The sequence below is a fragment of the Columba livia genome, chromosome 1, assembly GCF_036013475.1.
Source record: "Columba livia isolate bColLiv1 breed racing homer chromosome 1, bColLiv1.pat.W.v2, whole genome shotgun sequence".
Classification (NCBI taxonomy): Eukaryota; Metazoa; Chordata; class Aves; order Columbiformes; family Columbidae; genus Columba; species Columba livia.
Genome location: NC_088602.1, coordinates 197,720,708 through 197,739,456, shown reverse-complemented (window position 1 = coordinate 197,739,456; position 18,749 = coordinate 197,720,708). Strand labels below are relative to the sequence as shown.

At 42.2% G+C, this 18,749-nt stretch overlaps 1 protein-coding gene across 4 annotated transcripts in view; it reads left to right on the top strand.

The window, feature by feature from the left end:
* Nucleotides 1-18,749, top strand: part of LHFPL3 (LHFPL tetraspan subfamily member 3) — a 250,195-nt gene that overhangs the window by 43,682 nt on the left and 187,764 nt on the right. Inside the window, exon 2 of one of the 4 annotated variants that reach the window (XM_065049088.1) lies at nt 3,613-3,782. The exons of the other annotated variants lie outside the window; for them this stretch is intronic. Within the exon in view, the coding sequence (XP_064905160.1) occupies nt 3,613-3,767 (155 nt within the window). The 3' untranslated portion in view covers nt 3,768-3,782. Of the gene's footprint in view, nt 1-3,612; nt 3,783-18,749 lie in introns of those variants that run through there. 4 annotated transcript variants of the gene reach the window in all.

Below are 18,749 nucleotides of genomic sequence, written 5' to 3'. Positions count from 1 at the left end.
TTGAAATTTTATCCTGAAAAATTAAGAGGATCAGCCTCACAAAGCTTTCTCATTGAGTTTTCTTCTGGTGGACTTTCCTGCTCTGGCGTCTGTGTGCACTGTGGAGCAAACCAAACTGGTGGCCTCTGCTCACGTTGTGGTGGCGTTTCATACAACATGTTGGTTTATGCTCAGCTCTGTCCTTCCAGATTTCTAAATGTGTTTGTTACAGCCATTACAGCTGATAAAGCACTCTGCTGAGAACATCAGCTCAGTTATCAGTGAGAAACATTTAGATATGAAGTACAGGATCAGCACTTTCTTTTGGTACTTTTTTCTACACCCAAGGTTGGCCACAGCTAAAAAATCCCCAAAGAACTTCTCAAACTCTTTCTACATTTATGCAGCTTGTTCTCATATTCTGATTAACATGGCACAGCATTCAGCCCTGTGCTTGGCTTAGTTGTACTTACTATATGCATCTATTGGCCACGTCACCCTGAAGCTTCTGGAAGATGAAACAGAAACTCTTGCTTTCACTCTCTAAAGACTGACATTGGTAATCGGTTGAGCTATGTCAGTCCCTGTTGACCTCTGTAGGAAGGGAGGGTGCTGGGCTTCTCCTCGGTTCCCATCCCCAGCCCATGCTCACCCTCCGGCCGCCAGCAGGACTTGAGAGGCAACACTGCAACAGAAAGGTTAGGTGAGATTAATTACCCTTTTTATAAGGAATACATGATAGCATCCTAATTTGTACACATAGATGCAGGACTGTTGCTGAATATATTCTACTGTTGCTGTATATTTAATATATCATTATGTTTAATGACTGCCATTATTTGTGTTGAAATGGTGCCAAGAAGCTCAAATTGGGCATCTATGTCTATGTTAGTTTTAGCATTTCCTATCTATGGTATGCTTGACTTTGCAAGCCTAAACTTCTTACTTACACCTTGGGCTAATTAGCATTATACTTCGTAAGGGAATACACAAGAATAAAGGATTCAACAAAAACTATTACCTTTCATTAAAATAGCAATTTAACTAACGAATACTTTTCCTGTAGCTTTGCTTGCATTAATAATGCTGGTGGGCAGCGTTATTGGAACGTAATAACAACATATGCATTGAAACTGCTAAACGAAAATACATGAGTCAGGTTCTGTTAACTCTAGTAAAATAATTAGCATTTGTTGGAGGAAAAAGGGGCAAAATCAATATGGAAGAAAAATAGTTACACCATCCAAAAGGGACTGAAAAATGAAAAGAAAAAAAAATCTTTAGAAAAATGGACTTTCAAGTGTCTTTGAGAGATGAATAAGAAACAAAGTAAACAGCCATCGAATGTTCAGAAATTCAATGTGGTTGAAAGTGAAAATCTTTAGGAATAATTAAGGTGGATAAAATCTCCTTGCATTGCAAACAGTAGAAACAAAACCTTAATCACAGCAAGAGTCAAGCTTGATAAGACAAAGACATCACTAACGGTGTCACAAACAAATCATTGTCAGCCTGTGATCCTACTGGCACTCCACAGGTCAAATTCTGAATTTTTTTCACTGGGAAGTTTGTTTGCATGGGACCTGCACAATTCTGCTGGATGTTTTTACTCATGTAAAGTAAGGTACACCTAGAAGCCTGGATGTTTAATAAAACTCAGTGTCATGAAAATATATCAGAGATACCTTAACAGGAATTTACCTTCACCCCTACAATGGTTGTTTTGATAAATTTTGGTGTGCAGAAGTCAGGGATGGTCTTGCAAAACCTAGGTGAAAATTGTGGGAGTTTGTGGGGGGTTTTTTAAGAGGATATATTGGGCAAAAAATGTTTCATAGCAAATGTAATGTGTGCAGCTCAGGGAATATGTTCCAAAGAAAATCTATTCAAGCGAGAAGCATCAAAGCGTTCAAGCAAGACCTTGAACGAGTTATTAAACAGTAAATAGTCTGGGAACGAAGGTAGAAAAATGGATATGAAAAGGAAGGCAGTGAATGTGATGAGCCTTCTGCCAAAGCTGTTTTTTCCTCTGGCCTGTAATTTAGATGTGAATTTATTCTGCACTGCACATATTATTTATATCTTTTCTCACCACCTTTTTATCTCATAGTTTTGGGTTTGGAGTGACTTTAATGGGAACAAGGAACAAGACTTAGCATAAAATAAAGATGTGATCCTGAGAGGCAGGGCAGGATTTGGTCTCTGTGAAGATCAAGTCCTGAAATGTTAAGGGTCAGAACAGTTGCCGATTGCCTGCTGGAATTTCCCCTAATTTATTGCCTTATAATACTCCAAATTTAAATGGAAAGTGTCATTTTCCCCCAAGTAAGCTATTTCTCTTTGGCCATTAATTGGAGACAGAATACTGTGAGCCATCTGTTATTCTGCTCAATTTCAGCAGGTTATGCAGCAAATTTTAGTTATTTTTTTTCCAGTTCACTGATTTCTCTAGTGATACAATGTTTTGAGGTAATTATTTCAGCTGCTAAAGATCATTTAAAGTTTGGGTTTGCTATAAATAAATACTTGCACAAAAAGCACAGCTTGCTTAGAGGGCAAGCAGATAGTGTATTGATAAAAAGCATTTCATCCCTAGGTTATCAATATAAATCTGGGCAAGCCCTGCAACAACTTAAAGTTTGAAGATGGGCATTTATCAGCCTATCCAGCCTGTTTAGGAGAACAGTCTTTTTTTCAAACAGCAGGGGTCAGAACTGAAGCCTTGTCTACAGCATCACTTTCTATCCTTTCTCTTTCTGAATCTTGCAGGTTTTGTTCTTGGTAGACTGTTTCCATTAGGACTTTGCAGCTTTGTGGATTCGTAGAATCATTTTGGTTGCAAGACACCCTCAGGATCACAGAATCACAGATCATTGAGTCCAACCATAACCTAACTCTAGCACTAAACCATGTCCCTAAGAACCTCGTCTAAACACCTTTTAAACCCCTCCAGGGATGGTGACTCCACCACTTCCCTGGGCAGCCTGTTCCAATGCCTGACAGCACTTTCCGGGAAGAATTTTTTCCTAATATCCAATCTAAACCTCCCCTGGCATGACTTGAGGCCATTCAGAATAATTTGTCTACAACTGGTGTCTTAGAACTTTGAGAGTGGGTGAAAAGGAAACTTTTCCAGAAGGAAAAAAGTGTTTTTTAAAAAGGAAAAAGGAAGTGTTTTTTTAAAGGAAACTGCTATCACTGTTAGTATTTTTGCCTGATAAATAGAAACATTTGTAGAGTGGTAGGTTTTCAGGCTCCAAGAGCAGCTTATCTAAGCCCCTGAATAACACAGGCCATGTGCTTTTCTGGAGTGCATTTAGGTTGAAGTAGGACATGCCTTTCAGAGAAAAGTCCTGTGAAATGTTTCTAGTGATGTGATGTTTATCAGAGATCTGACAACGTGTTTCAGTGTTGAGTCATTCTTCCTATACAAAGTATACACCATATATCTGAATGGATGGTCCTGACTCAGTTTCCAGTTCTCATGTCGGTTTGCCAGATGGGGGAATCCTCTGAATCCAGTTTGTCTTTGACATAGTGCATCTTTGGCTGTGACCAGATACCTTTTGTTCTTGAATATTTTGAACACCTTGGTACATTGAACATTTTCACATGAACCATGTTTTCCAACAGGTAAATCATTCTTTTGGCTCTTTTCTGACTACTCAACATCTGTATGGATTGTGGGCATCAAAGCTGGGTGCAGTATTGCAGGATTGAATGCTAAGGTAAAAGCCTGTTACCCCTTTCAACTTTTCGACATACAGGGATGTCATTTATTCCTTTAGAAGAAATCTTACTCAAATGCCTGTTCAGCTGAAAACCCCTCAGAACCCCGCAACTCTTTTCAGGTTTGTTTTTCCCAAGAGCAGAGCCCCCTTGGTTAACAGTGTGGTCTCCATCTGTTCTGTTGGTGTTGGTTGTTCGTGCTGGTTCCCAAAGCAATCCAGTCCCCTCTATACCGCTGGCTCTGTCTCCTCGTTATTCAATCACTCTTCCAGTCTTTGTCCCGTCTGCCAACTTCATTAGTAATTAATATATTTTTTCTTGCAGATCAGTGATAAAACATAAAGAAGAGTAGGGCTAAGAACTAATGGCTTTAGGATCCCACTGGAAACCCATGTTCAAGAACAATTCCCTAATGAATGATCAGTTACTCAGGCTTTAACCCTTTTAATGTATGTCATGTTGATTTTTACATCATTCAGGTGAATCAAACATCATGTAGCTTTAAGAAGTCTATTAAACCATCATGGTTGCTTTTAGCAACTTCAAACTCCATAAAAAATCAAATTACTTTGACAAAATCTGCTTGCTATAAGCCTGTGTTGATTGGTGGTAATTGTATTAGCCATCTTTATTTCCTTATTAATCAAGTTGCCCTCAGCCATTTCATTATTTTCTCTGGGATCACTGTCAAGCTGACAAACCTTTAATTACCTGAGCTGCCTGTATACTGCCTACCGAAAATACTGGCACAACAGGAGTTTTCTTCTAGTTGTCTGGAAGCTTATGTCCTCACGTATGAAGAACAACATTAACGGCACAAGCACCTCTTTTAAAAGTCTTGGTCGCATGTGGAGCAGATTAATTAAAATGTTGAAAAAACTAAGAAGGAGAACATACAGCTTTGTTGCTTACAGGATATATCCTTAGAGGATTGTAAAAATATATGGTGGAGTTCACATTTGATAAGCAAGTAAAAATAATCAATAGACATTAACAATCAGGGCACATTGCAGGCAGGCAGAAAGATAGCATGTGTCTTATATGGAAAATTTTCGGATTGCAGAGGGTTTGAACATTACCTCATTCATTTGTAAATATGAGAGACTTGATAAGTGGGGAAATGTCACATGAAAGTAGCATTTATAAGTTATTACTTTCTGTGCTTTTCTCCACTTATCTCTGGGCCTGTCAATCATTTTTTTTCTCAGTCAATCATCAAAAATATAAACAAATTAGAAAATTGCTCAAGTTTTCTGACAGAGAAACTTTAGTAGAAGTCCTTGCTTTTATATTCCATTTTTCAAATATCAAAGTCTCTCAAATTAGAAGCTCTTTTTGCTCTCTGATAGAAGTAAAAAACTGCAGCTTTAGCTACATTTATTCATGATTAATGGATGTGGATTTCCAAACCCAATATCCTGAAGGAGAGATGCCACGTTCTTCCCTCCCCGCTCCCCGGCCGCAGTGTCCTCCTCAGCTGGACGCTGTTAGTGGGGCCCTTTGACTGGGGCGCCCACCGGGATTGCGTAGGATTCGAAGCTCAGCATGCCCGTGCTGGTTTCTCTGGTGGGGCACTGGGCTGGTTCCACACCAGCTCAGGGTGGCAGATGCAAATGTCAGCTCAAAGTGAGGAGCTTGCCTGCTTTTCCTCTTTTCCTAGAAGACAAATAGACACAGCATGATGGTGAGGCTGGAGCAGAGCCAAAGGAGGAAATTAGGGGGTTTTTTGGAGTCTTTGGTGAGTTGTGTCCACCCATGAACAGGGACACGAAGCCTATTCTGCTGATGGGGTGTAGGCACCAAAGCAAACTCCTGTGAGGGCATCTTCTCTGCTTTTGCTATCTCTGCAAGCTCTCCTTTGCAGATAGAGGGGTTTATCTTGGTTTTGATTCATTTCCAAAGGAAATGGAACATCAATAAAATAGTTACCTATTTCCATTTTAAACACCTGTGGCGACACCATTATTGCCACTGTATCTGGAAGCCCCACCGCTGCCAGAGGACATTTGCACAGTGGGACAGTGTAACCTGACACTTCACTGGGGTGCTGAGCAGTTGGAAAACAGATGGCAGAAATGAAATCGGTTTTCTGGGGCTGCGCCACCTTTTACAATACTAACTGCTGCAATTAATGCAGTGTTTTTGTAACACTCTCATGTAGTTTTAGGATGTTTGAGCCTGGAGGAAGGTGCTGCAGAGGAGGTGGCTGCCCTGATGTGGCACATTTGCTTGTTGTTTTCCTTAGCTAATAGTAGGTTATTTCTGGTGCACCAGTCTGCCAAGCCACATCGTACTTAGAGATTCATCCTGGCACCCTCCTCCGTGGTTGCACCGAGATCTCCCAGCAGAAAAAAGCAAAATTACTTGGCCAAAGCGTGGGAGCAGACCAGTGTTAATTATAATCAACTATAATCTATATGATAAATGTGCCTCAATGCTCTGGCACTTACAAATGTGAAAATATTCATAAAGACACTGAGCTTTAAAAAGCAAAAAAAGAACGGTATTTTTTACTCTTGAGTAACTAAAACCATATAGTATCCTTACTAAAAAGATGTAATTTTAAAACGTCAGTCCTTGGTCTTGATCTTACAGTTGATGTAAGCAGATTGCTGTGCTGCTCTCGAACATCCCCCCACCCAGTGTTAGCTGTTGTGTGAACAAAGAGTTGTTCAAAGTCAGAGGTGAAAAAGCCTCTCAAAATCGTATATTGTCTTATCTTTGCTATCAGGACATGTTGTTATCTTGGTGGTGGGGGAGCTTATTGCCACTTCCTGGCCTGTGTCACTGCCGTTCACTTGCAGCATCTATGACTTAACCATGACATTGAAAAATCCTTCTTGCTTAAGAAGAGGCTTTATCACGAGGATGCTGATTTGCAGTGCGAGATTTTGGTCTTTTTCCTTGTACTAAACACGGACAGATGTATATTTTTAGATAATTTTATTTTAACATGTTCATTCCTATATAAAACCAAGTTTTAATCCCTAGATGTTTCGTAGGTTTTCTCGCATCATACTCATTATTTTTATCTTGTAAATAAAATATGCTCAGGGACAGACATTTGCACAGATGGTATGTCTTAATTGGCTTTGTACCAGCCTGGTATTAGATACTGTTGCCCGTAATAGTTAACTTTCAGTTTTGAAATTCAGAGGTAGTAGCACTTTACCATGGCTGGTCAGACATGGTGACATTGGAATCCTGTAAAGTTTGTTATTATACTTACCACTCTTTAAATTAGATTTATTGGTTATGTCATTTGGGGTTTTAGGTTACCTACTTGACATTTCTTTGCGTATAGCACAAAATGTGCTAACTTTTGTATTCATAAAGCAAAACATGCTGAGGGCATGACAGGTTCTGTATTGCTATATCTGAACACAGCATTTACTTTGTATTTCAAGTTAAGTCAGTGCTCAAGCAAAATACTATGTTAAGATCCCAGTGCAACAGTGCTGGAAATCTGGTTTGTGTTTGAATTTCTGCTGCCATTCCCTGTGTCCCCTGTTTTCCAGCTCACAGGCTGGTACAGCTGGAGGAGTCAGTCCTGCACATCTGGAATTTGTCCAGGGCTAAAGGGAGAGGTGAATGATGCTGTCGTCTTCATGTCCTGATTTCCTGTTGGGTGTCAAGCAAGTATTTCTTTTACTCCGTAAATGTTCTAAAGCAGAGGGAAACTCCTTATCTTTGAAATTATTTGTCGAGCTATCAAAATGTACAGAGCGTATGAAGGATTTTTTTCAGAAATTGTCTTTTGCATAATTCACTCATCTATTTTCCTGTCAGATCTCTCTTACCAGATCTTTCTGCTGACTCAGGCTATGGTAATCATATAATTCTATGGAATTTTTATGAAAACCACAGTTTCAGTTTGTTGCAGATAAATGTACAGAGTATATTATGTTTGATATAGGGATCGATCTCTGTTTTAATAAAAGAAAATCAAAGATTGAGTGATTTGTCTTAATTGCCCCACGGGTGCACCCCCAGCACCCCTGCGGAGCAGACAGACACCCCACGGGTGCTGAGCTGGCCAGGGCTGCACCCCAGCACCACAAGAGATGGGGTTTGCAAGCAGAGGCAAGTGGCAGGTGCTGTTCCCTCTTGTTTTTGTCAGTGCACAGGTGGAATGTGCTACATTATGACTGTTGGAGTGAACACTATGATGTATACTTGCGATAGGATACACACATGAGAAATTATGGAACCTCCTATTGCTGCTGCCATCCCTTCACCCAGTGCAGGGTGACACTTCTCAAGCACGGTTCAGACTGTCACTTGAGCGACGACCCCGAGTGCCGCTAATGCACATGAATAGGTGGATCCAAGGGATCCCAGCTGGGGATCTTTCAGCCAGGCGGTGTCAGGGGGCTGTGCAGGGTACAGGGCTCTGTGCTGGGGCAGCACTCATTTGGGCAGACATCCCCACCCCCAGCCTGTCTGTCTGTGTATCCTGCTGAACCTGCCCTGGGGGTGCTGATGGGCTGGGAGGAGGTGCCCAGCTTGACTCCAAGGCATGATAAAGTCAATTGCAACCAGGACTCTCTTTTTTTTTTTTTTAATATATACCTGTCATTTGCTCTACTGAAATGCTTTTTTGTCTTGTTTTTTCCTTTGTTTCTTTTCACTTTATTCTCTCTCTTCTTGGACAAACCTTCCAGGATGCCCAAGGGGTGAATGAACTGGCCCGGTTTGTCAACTTTATTCACTGTTTATTTAAACAGTGATCACCTTAGCTTGAAAAGGTTTACTTTTCCTGCTCATGCTGTCTGGAGCTTTCTTTAGTTTTACTGATAAATTTTTGGGTTTTAGTGATATTTTATTTTTTTTTTACTTTTGATATAGAATCAAGGGAGTCAGCATTTGTAGTTTTAAACATTTGGAGGTGTTTGGCAGGAGGGTAAAATCCTGTTAGTTTTTACCAGTGAGTAAAGTTCAGGTGGATGGGCTGCACAAGGATGCGGAGCAGGATTTCACTATGAGTTTGCGTATTGTATCAAAACTAACAAGAGTCCATCAGAGAAAACAGATGTGTGTACCAGAAAACACTGTTTAAAATACAGGGACACCATTGCCCAAATAGTGTCTTATGTTCAGCCATCAAAGTGAATTACAGATGCCTTCCAGCAGGATCACTCCTCTTTCGTGTACTTGTGTTGACTTCAGAGCTTTTATTATAGAGATTTTTTTCCTTTTTGGAAGTCTCCAGCTTTTTCCAATGGCTGGGCTCAGGAAATCACAGACTCGCTGTTTCAGCTGCAGCATCACCCTGTAGAAACGTCTGGCAAGGCAGATGACACCAGGGTATTTTGGTTTTTTGGTGAGAGCAGTGGGGCAGTGGGTGTCTCTGGAGCTGCCCCACTGTGCTGCAGGGCCCCAGCATCCCCTGTGTCCCCCAGTTCACCTGGGTGGGACATGTGATCGCAGGCACTTCCCGCAGCATCTGTCTACGTTTGGTTTGGTTCATGACAGCAAGAAGCCTGATATGATTAGTCCTGGTAGCGTTAAAAAGAACTGAGTCTGTCATTTGGATAACTAGTGTCAATCCGTCATGTGAGGGAGGAATTTCTGTTGCAAACCTTGTCTTTCCAGCAAAGAAAAACCTTTGTGCTCCAGTGGCTGTTACCAAACTTCAGCTCTCAAAGGGCATGGAAAGGAGAAGACTTGCAGGCGAGTCATTCTTCCCTCCACATCCTGGCAGTAAACAACCCTGCATGCAGTTTGCTTTAATTTGTTTAGAAACTCTCTTTTATTTCTGTACTTGCCATTACAAGTCGGAGGCTTCACGTGTTCTCTATGGGCTGCACTGGGGGAGGGTTGTATGTTGGAGGAGAAAGGGATGGAGAGATACAGCTTCATGACCAGAGTCCTCGAACATCCTCGGGCTGGTGGCACTGCACACCAGCTTCATGTCACGATGGAACCTCAAGCATGGAGCTGTGCACCTCGGTGTGGCATTTTGTGTTGATGAGAGCGTGGCACACGGGACTGGTTCCTCCCTTTGCTACTGCTCACAGTACCAGCCATCGCCACACTCAAGCGACGTGTAAAAGTAATGAAGGACCAAAGTCTGCTTTATTAACATTGTTTTATGGGAGATGGGCGTAGATGTTGCAGTTCTAGAAAACATCACATAGGCAATTAGTATTTTTTTTTAACCTCCAGTTCACCTTCCTCCTTCTTAGTGTTTAAGTCTTGCTGCCAATAGATCTAATTCAAACCTGTGGTGGAAATTAAACATTCAAAACACACGCTGGTCACAGCAAAATAACCATTATCCTTAATGGGAATTGTGTGTGCATATTGAGTGAGAGCTTCGCTGCTCTGCTTTTAATTCCATGTCATTTAGAATTACCGAATGAATAGGAGTGTGTGTATCTGGGCTTGTTTTCATCCCCCTAATGTACGAAAGATCAAATCCTAATTAAGGAGAAATAATTATCAGTCCATCCTCTCGCAGTTCTCCTTTCTGTGTTCCACTGATATGGTTCTGAATATGTAGAGATGGCGTCAAAGATTAGTGGTGGTTTATGGCCAAATTCTGATTTTTAATCTTGCAGCAGGTCTGTCTCGTTCACTGGCGAGCTCATAAAACAGTGAATATGATGGCTTCATAATTAGCGTGGTTTGTAAACAAGTACTACTATTTAGCTGAGAGTGCAAAATGCTCTTCAGCAGTGTTCATCAAATAAACACTTATTTGGGCATATCTTTTGAAAACTGTGGATTATGTATCTGGTGGTTTGAGATTTCTCATCAGACCGCAGCGTGGAGCTAATTTGCCGTTGTCCAGCCGGCTTGTGCCATCACACTGCTGGTGGTGAGGGGAAAAGGGGGTGCCGGAGGGACAGCAGGTCATTGGAGAGTGCACCCACAGGTACCATGTTCTCATGAGGACACCCTATTTGCACAGGGCGATGCTCCTGTCTATCCTTATCAGCTGTACCTGCAGTACTGCAGTCCTTCCACCGTCCAGTCCTCTAGCTCCTTGTCAGCACGTGCCAGTCCCAGCCTGAAGCAAAGCCAAGACCTGTGGGTGCCGCTCCCTCCATCAGGAACCCACTCAGCTGTCGGTGATCATAGAAACAACCACGGCATTTCATCCTGCCCTCGTTTACCTACATGTGACAGCACTGACATCAGGTGCCTGTATCATGGTGAGTGCTGGAAGTACTGATGATTTGCAGCAATTGCTCTGTCTCACAGCTTTGGGAAGATCATGCCATAACAGGAGCTACGACTCATGAAGCCTCTCTTGCCTTGTAGTCACTGTACTGGAAGAGTACAAATTGTCCTGGAAAATAGCTTTAAAAATTTGGATCCTTGCTGACAATCATATGTGCCAGTTTTAACAAACGTTTGCTTGAAAGGATTTGGAAGAAGAGGTGTGCAACACAAGCACCTCTAAAGCAGCATCAGCAGGAGTGTGGATGCTCCCTAATGTAGTCAGGATGACCATGATGTTTTCCAGTGTGGACTATGGCAGTGACATTTCTTTCACAACAGGTGAGTTATTTATTGTTTCAAGAGAAAGGAGTGGGTCTATTTACCTGGATGAAAAGAAAGGTCAGAGCCATGGGGGTGTTCTCAGAGTAACCGGTGGTTTGATGTGGCAGATGTGCCTTCTCAAGAGTATTTAGTACCAGTTGAGACTGTGCTGTAGATACAAAGGGAGCCCATAGTGCCCTGAAAGCCAAATATCCAAGAAAGGCAGAGGGGAGAAAGCTCTCATTGCCCCTTACAATGCTGTAAAGGGTGGTTCATGGGAGAGAGGGTTCAGCTCCATTCTCAGGTTGCAGTGGGAGCGGCAGGATTATGAAAGGAAGTTTGCTTTTGTACTTTGTGAAATAAGCAGATTTAAAATGGAAAGAAAAACTTGAAATGCCACAGACCATGAAATGAAAATTTAAAATTATATTTCAGGACAGAATTGCGCATTGGATGCTGTGCCATCTGGGTATCGTGCTGCAGTCCTAGGTCCCGCAGCCCATGCCTGCAGTGACCATGGGCACTTCTGAGCTTCTTCAGCCAGAAAAGGCATTTCTGTTTGTGCTGCTGGCCTAGTGACCAAGCCAGAGAAACCTGTGCGTGTACCACCATGAAGGCACCAGCACATTACAGTGCTTTTGAGTTGTGGTTATTCAGGAAACACTGGGAAGGGCACAGAAATGCCGGGTCTGGAGTCAGCAGGTTACCGTGGGGCTGTCTGGTGCTCTGGTTGACATGCAGAGGTGAGCAGCATGGGGCTCAGCAGGATTTTGGTTCGCATACCTGCTCAGAGTTGTCTCTAGCTGTGGGTACAGCGTGTTCTTGTGTTCAGTTAGCTGGCTGGGTGAAGAGAGCACCTCACACCCATGCACTTCAGCTGCCTTTAACCCATCTACTGTTGGAATGAGAGCAACTGAACAAGATGTTAATAAAAAAAGACTGTTGTCTGAAGGTTATTCTCTTCTTGTGGGATCCCTTCAGCCTCAATTATCTTGTGTGTTGTAATTAAAAGAGGCCACTGGAAAAAATAGGTGAGAACAAAATCTCTACTGGAGCACATTGAAGACAAGAGATTTTCCTCACGGTGAGAGTCATGCAAAGGCCAACCCTTCATGTCACAGAGCAGGGTATGGATTTGCCACTGCACAAAAAATTATTGCCAAAAGATTTTCTATAGCCTCATTTCCATAATATCCAAGTGCCTCACAATCCTTATTCATCTTCATCCCCAGTTAGTGAAGAACAGAGCAGGGCAGGCTCTGTGTAGACATAGTCAGAAAGACGTAGTAGACTAGAAGTCTCCCATAGACTAAAAGTAGGCTGCTGAAGATATTTAAGCACGTGATTTTCTTTAGCCTAAGAGATCTCTCTAAGGTCGTATGGGATGATCAGGCTGTAGCAGGGAGCTGAATCCAGGTGCACCAAGTCTTCTATTAACCCCATGATTATCACCCTGCTGAAGCAGGGTAGTTCAGAAATGCAGAGATAAATGGACGTCTGTGTGATCCTTATCCCAATTTGATACAATGCATTTAGAAAAATATGGGGTTTGGGTGCAATGTTTGATTTCATGATCAGTGTATTTAATACTTCTGATCGATGCTGGTAACACAAGAATGGTATTCCAGAGATGGGGAACAGCAGGCAAAGTTTCTTATTTTTAAGGCATGTTTTATTCTTAATGAAAGCAAGGACAAGTAGTCCATCAAATTCCTGCCTTGCATCATCTGAGCAGAGAAACTGGAATGAATGATGTGCCGATGATGAATAGACCTATTACCCTGTAAATTGTACTGTATAGTACCTATCATAACAACACAAGATGCTGATGCATTTTTTTTATTTGATTATTTGATGCCTATTATGTTATTTTAGTTCTCATTCTGGAGGCAATATGGACAGGAAGACATGTATCTGATATATGTTGAAGTTAAAATTGAAAAGTTTGTTTCACATAACCATGTGAAAAAAAAAGACCATAATAATAATAGTCTATAAGTTACACTTTTCTGGTACTAAGGTTGGGAAATTTGAAATAAAGCTACTTGTCTCTGTCACTGTGGGATATTGCCTAGTTACAGACAATGGAGAATTTACAGGGTTACAAAATTAGAATAAAAGTTGGTGATCTAAGCTAAAGTTTTGCTGTCCCTATGATGTTCAGATACCGTTTGTTCTGGGATACCATGGTTGCAAATAATTCCAGAAAGGAATGCTAAATAATCCTTTCTCTATATAAATTAATGGTATTTTGGTCTACTTAGGTCACCTGGGTGTGAGGTGGGACCAGCTAATTTGCTACATTTGCTGTAGGGAAGAAATTACTAAATTGGTTAAAATGGCTATATTTGATTAATTTCTTTCATCAGGAAGCTGGGGTTTCTGCTCCTTCAGGGAAACAAACAAACAAGCAAACTGCAAAACAACTTCTTTGCATGGAGTCATAATCACAGATATTTTTAGGTCCAAGTAACATCTGTAAGGGGTCACGTAGGACAAGTCCTACGGCACATCAGGGCTTTCTGCTCCAGCCCACAGTGGAGCTCAGGCACCAAAAGATGCTCCAAAGGGGCCTCCAGCCGCCCCAGTTGCTGACACTTGACTCCTACAACTTCTTCCATATCTGAACCACCTTCTTAAGAAGCAGTTTGCTTAGTGACCTCACTGCTCAGTTTGTATGTCAATTGCAAGTGCCATTTTTACTTTTGGTATAAATATGTTGGCAATACACCTATACCTGTTTGTTTTCTCCGTGTTCTCTAGATTTACCATCTATATTTCCTCCCTGATAATAAATATGAAATTTTTTACCCCACTGCTGTATTTATACTAAATAATCATAATCTACTCTCTACTGCCCCATGCTATCCAAACAAGCTTTGTTTTTTTAGTCTCTTCTTGTAAGCCAAACACTTAATCTTCCATAGCATCATAAATACCCCATCTCTGTTCTTGTTCCACTCTGAGATCATCTTTCTTAAACATGTCAGCATGCTGTATTTTCATACACAAGATTGTGGGGGAGGTCTCACAATTTCTTTGTGCAATGCTATTAATGCTTCCCATCTCTGTGGCAATATTTCTGATATGTTCTGGGAATGTTTTTGTCATATCTGCCTTATGCTGGTGTTTTGCAGTGATTCTGTGATCAGACAGTGCTTCTGGGTATCTGGAAGTGTCTGTCTAAACATTGAGGTGTCTGTCCTCTACCATTTCCAGATGATGAGCTCTCTGCTTAGACCAGAAATGCTCATTATTAGTCCCCAGCTGTATGGCCTTGCACTTTGCACAATTGATTTCCATCCATTTCTATTAGTTCAGACCTCAAGGCCACCCAGTTATTACTGTGTGCAATCCCAGTCCTCTTCTCAATTGACAGAACTCCTCCTAACTAGGTGTCGCCAGCAAATTATGACTGCCCTCTTGCTTCTGGTTACAGTCTTAACTGAGATTGATCCCCAAAATGAATCTTTGAGGGAAACCCCAGGTAACCCAGTGCTTTGCCCTCAGGTTTCATTGCGATGGCACAACTGGCTTCTGCTGGAATTTATCTGCATCTGTTCAGATGCTGCTCTCTGGTTTGTGGCAGTGTCTGGTGAGGACCCTGCTCTGCTGCTCTCTGCCATGTGGGCTGTCTGCAAAGGGATTTGGGAGGAGGTGATGGGATGCTGCACCCCAACCCATCCACCCCCAGCCAGGGATTGCAGGCACCTCCTTCCCTCTTCTGTTTCCCCCTGCAGATAACTTGTCCTTAGTGTAAATACTTACATTCTGTGGTAACTTTGAATTCGATGTAGATATCAAGATTGACTTAAAGTCAACACATTTTGCCATAAATAGAGTGCATTTCATGACAAGTACATAATTAACTTTTTCCTAATTAGTCGTTGGCTGCTTGCCAAATTAATTCACTCACAATATCTATTATTATTTAGGATGATACCAAGCAAATTACTAGTGTGTCAACTAATTGAAAATATTCAAATGCCAAAACTTGAGCAGCCTGCAGTTTCCATTCGGAGGCAGGTTAGGGTGCTGCTGTAGTAAATTAAGACAGAATTTATTTTCATAGTTTTTGTGTGGGCACCATATATTACCTAGGACTGATGCCATCCTCAGAAGTTAGGACCTAAGTCTCTAACTGAGTAAAGCTCAGTCCTGGAGTAGCTGGTTTCAATGAAGTTAGCTTAAGGCTGAGCTTAGACTTCTACTTACATGTGTAGAGTGCTCCCAGCACGACATGGTAAGCAATGTGCTTTTGTGCAGTAATTAATGCTATTACCAGGTGGCGAATAGCTGATTTTTACTTAATAAAAAATACAAATTAAATTAGTACATCTTCAATTTCATTATTTGAAAATAATAGTTTGATTAGGCTTGGAACAAGCCCCTTTCAGTGATCTGCTGTGAAATGCAGGGTTTTCCTTTCCCTGCTTCACTCCTGTACTCCAAACTCCAGCCCTGGCCATTCCTGCATGGACACAAGGGCATGCACGAGGCATCCAGCTGCATTGTCGTGCATTTAGCGACTGGTGACCTTCAGCTGCTAGAGAGGCCTCATCCTGATGCGTTTTCATCAGCAGGAAGGCTGGTGCCCGGCATGCTGCCCTGTCCCTCTCCAGCAAGGCTGAATGCTGTCTCACGTGGTGCTCAAGCAGGGTGATTTGACCTTGGAGAAAAGGTTTGTTTCCCTCGCACCTGCTGGACTCAGGGTCTGCTGGCAGCGTGCTGACCCCCACAACCTGCGTTCAGTGTGGTACAGGCAAAGGATTTCACCTGTAAAGAAAACCTTTTAATGCTTAGACTTTTCAGTGGGGCTTGCAGCAATCACGGTCCTTTAGTTTTCCCATCATCCTGGAGCATTTGAAAAAGGTAATGACAGAAGAGGATTAATGTAGGTAATGCATTGTTGGTGTTGATGGGGCAGTTACAATGACAATTTTTTGACTTCTGCACATGTTAAATTAGAAGGCAACAGGGCAGAAATGCTATGCACCAGTTAGGGACCTGTGTTCACTTCCGTTTTCCTCCTTTACACTTCACCAACCTGGGGTGAGCTGACATGACAGGATGAGAGGAAACAGCCTCAAGTTGAGCCAGGGAAGGCTCAGATTGGATATTAGGAAGAATTTTTTCACGGAAAGGGTTGTCAAGCATTGGAACAGGCTGCCCATGGAAATGGTTGAGTTACCATACCTGGAGATGTTTAAAAGATGTGTAGATGTGGTGCTTAGGCACATGGTTTAGTGCTAGAGTTAGGCTGTGGTTGGACTCAATGATCTTAAGGGTCTCTTCCAACCAAAATGATTCTATGATTCTATAATTCTATTACATGGCCACAGTAACAGCTAGCACATGACACACCTTTTCTTCTCTTTCAGCTTCTGAGTCACAGTTCTCCACCTGCAGCAGCACCCGAATCACACGGTCTGTCTGCCCGTGGGCTTGCTCCATGCAGGCTGAGTGCTCCCGCAGACGCATCTCTGCGAGGCTGGAGTGGGGAAAGATGCTCTGGACTGTATGACAGACAAGTGTTCCCCTGCCCCCCAGCCCAGCTGTTACTTGTCAGGGAACTGGAGGAAGACAGGCATTAGATAGCCATTAAGCCTAGCGGGCAGCAAGAGATGAACTTCATAGACACAATGTGAATTATTTGCCAGTAATCATCATTTGAGTGAATGCTAGTGAATCAGCCAGAGAGCTCATGTCATTTTCTTAGGAGCTTTGTGGTGTAGTTAGGAAGCTAGCAATGGCAAGAGGTAGCAGAAATACTCTGGAAGACCTTAGAAAATGGGCAAAATGCAGCACTCTGAACAGAGGTATGCTGAGTTTAATGTCACTTACAAACCCACACCTTTAATTGCCACTTAATGAAACAGGGTGGTAAAATCTGAGCCAAGTCTGGCACCACAAGGTGTCTGGATGGGTAAGAAACTGTTTAGAATGAGTAGCCTCAGTCCAGTCGCTGAGTCAGGGGCTGCACCCCGCAGAGCAGGAGGTGTCCCTGCAGGTAACCGCTGGCACTGGAGGTGGGGACCTAGTGTGCTGGGACTTCAGTTTTTCCTCGACCAGGAGGTATTTTCAGATGATATATTATCTAAATGTATATCTTACCTGTATTACCACATAGGCTTTTTTTTTTAATTGAGGTAGGCTAAATCTGAGTAAACAGGCTAAACCACTGAGACCATGATTTGTTTGCAGTAATCTCTGCGTGCAGCAGCTGCCCATCAGAGTTCCAGTGTTGAACCTGGAGGCTTTGTGCTGTTCTGTAAGTAGATCCCTTGCAAAGATGAATTGCTTAAAATCACAGCAGTTTAGAGGAAGCAAAGCACATCCCAAAGGGCTGGATTCTGGTCTCTGCTGCCTCAGCATGGTTTCATGTTCAGCAGTCCCAGTGTCAATGGGCTCTGGTTTTCACCCCAGAGTGAACCTATTGATTTCTAGCAGCACAAATGAGACCCGTGTATACATCTGGGGTGAGCAACACCTGTGCGAGCAAAGCCTGTGCTGGTGGAGTATGATGCTCCCCTCGCCTTTGCATGCCTGTGCACGGTGGGTTATGCACCTCTGGGTGGACAGGAGGTCTGGCTGTTAGGGTTGGCGAAAGTTACTGGCTTTGGGTTTTCTACTAAAGAAGGTTTTCTGCAAAGGGAGATCTGATGAACTGAATCCTCAAAGTGTATTTCTCTCCATGGACAATATGGGTACCTAGAGTGGTACGGAGTTAAGTGAGGTGAAAATATCCCTCTTTGGTAACAGCATTGTGGCTAGGATAGAAATGCTACATCTGCCTTATGCATCTCTTTTCAAGTACAAATTATAAGCCTTTCAGGATGGAGCCCATCACGCAGGGCCCCTTGCACAGTGAGTCCCTGTGAGGTCTCAAAAGGTCACTGTACTGTATCTTCACCTATTTTATTGCTTCTCTATGAAGACTAGTGTTATCATAATATGATCAGTGGAATAAGTGATACATTACACATTTTCATTCTGTTAATGAACATGGCAGTCTTTAGTCATAAAGAAGTTAGGTTTAAAATGTTTAGCAAATGCTTTTTAAGCTAATGTACCACAGTGGTCTCTTTTAAGTTAGCCATCGTAGTATACATTAAATGTCAAAGTGCTCTGGACTGAACAAAACAATATGTCAACATTATGCAGCACCTGAATGCTAGATGCATTTTAGGTGCCCAGTGAAGGAAGCGAGATGCTACATTGCTGGGAATTCTTCCTGACTTTCAATCAGATAGCTGATCTGAAATGCCAAACACAAACTGCATTTCATTTAAAAATGCTGCTAGGTAGTCCTTGATTGAACACTTTGAACCTGATCAGAATCTAATTTGGTTTTGTGTTACAAAAGACACTTATATTAGCACCTCTAGGAGATCAATAACAGATTTTAATGCATACTAATAAAAAAGGTCCTAATTCCAAATACACCTTTAAGGTTCACAAGAGCAACATAGTTCTTGCTAATCAAATATCTTTGTTGAACAAGAAGCAGTGAAATGGAGTACTGTTTTCAGACAAACGTCTCGGAATTA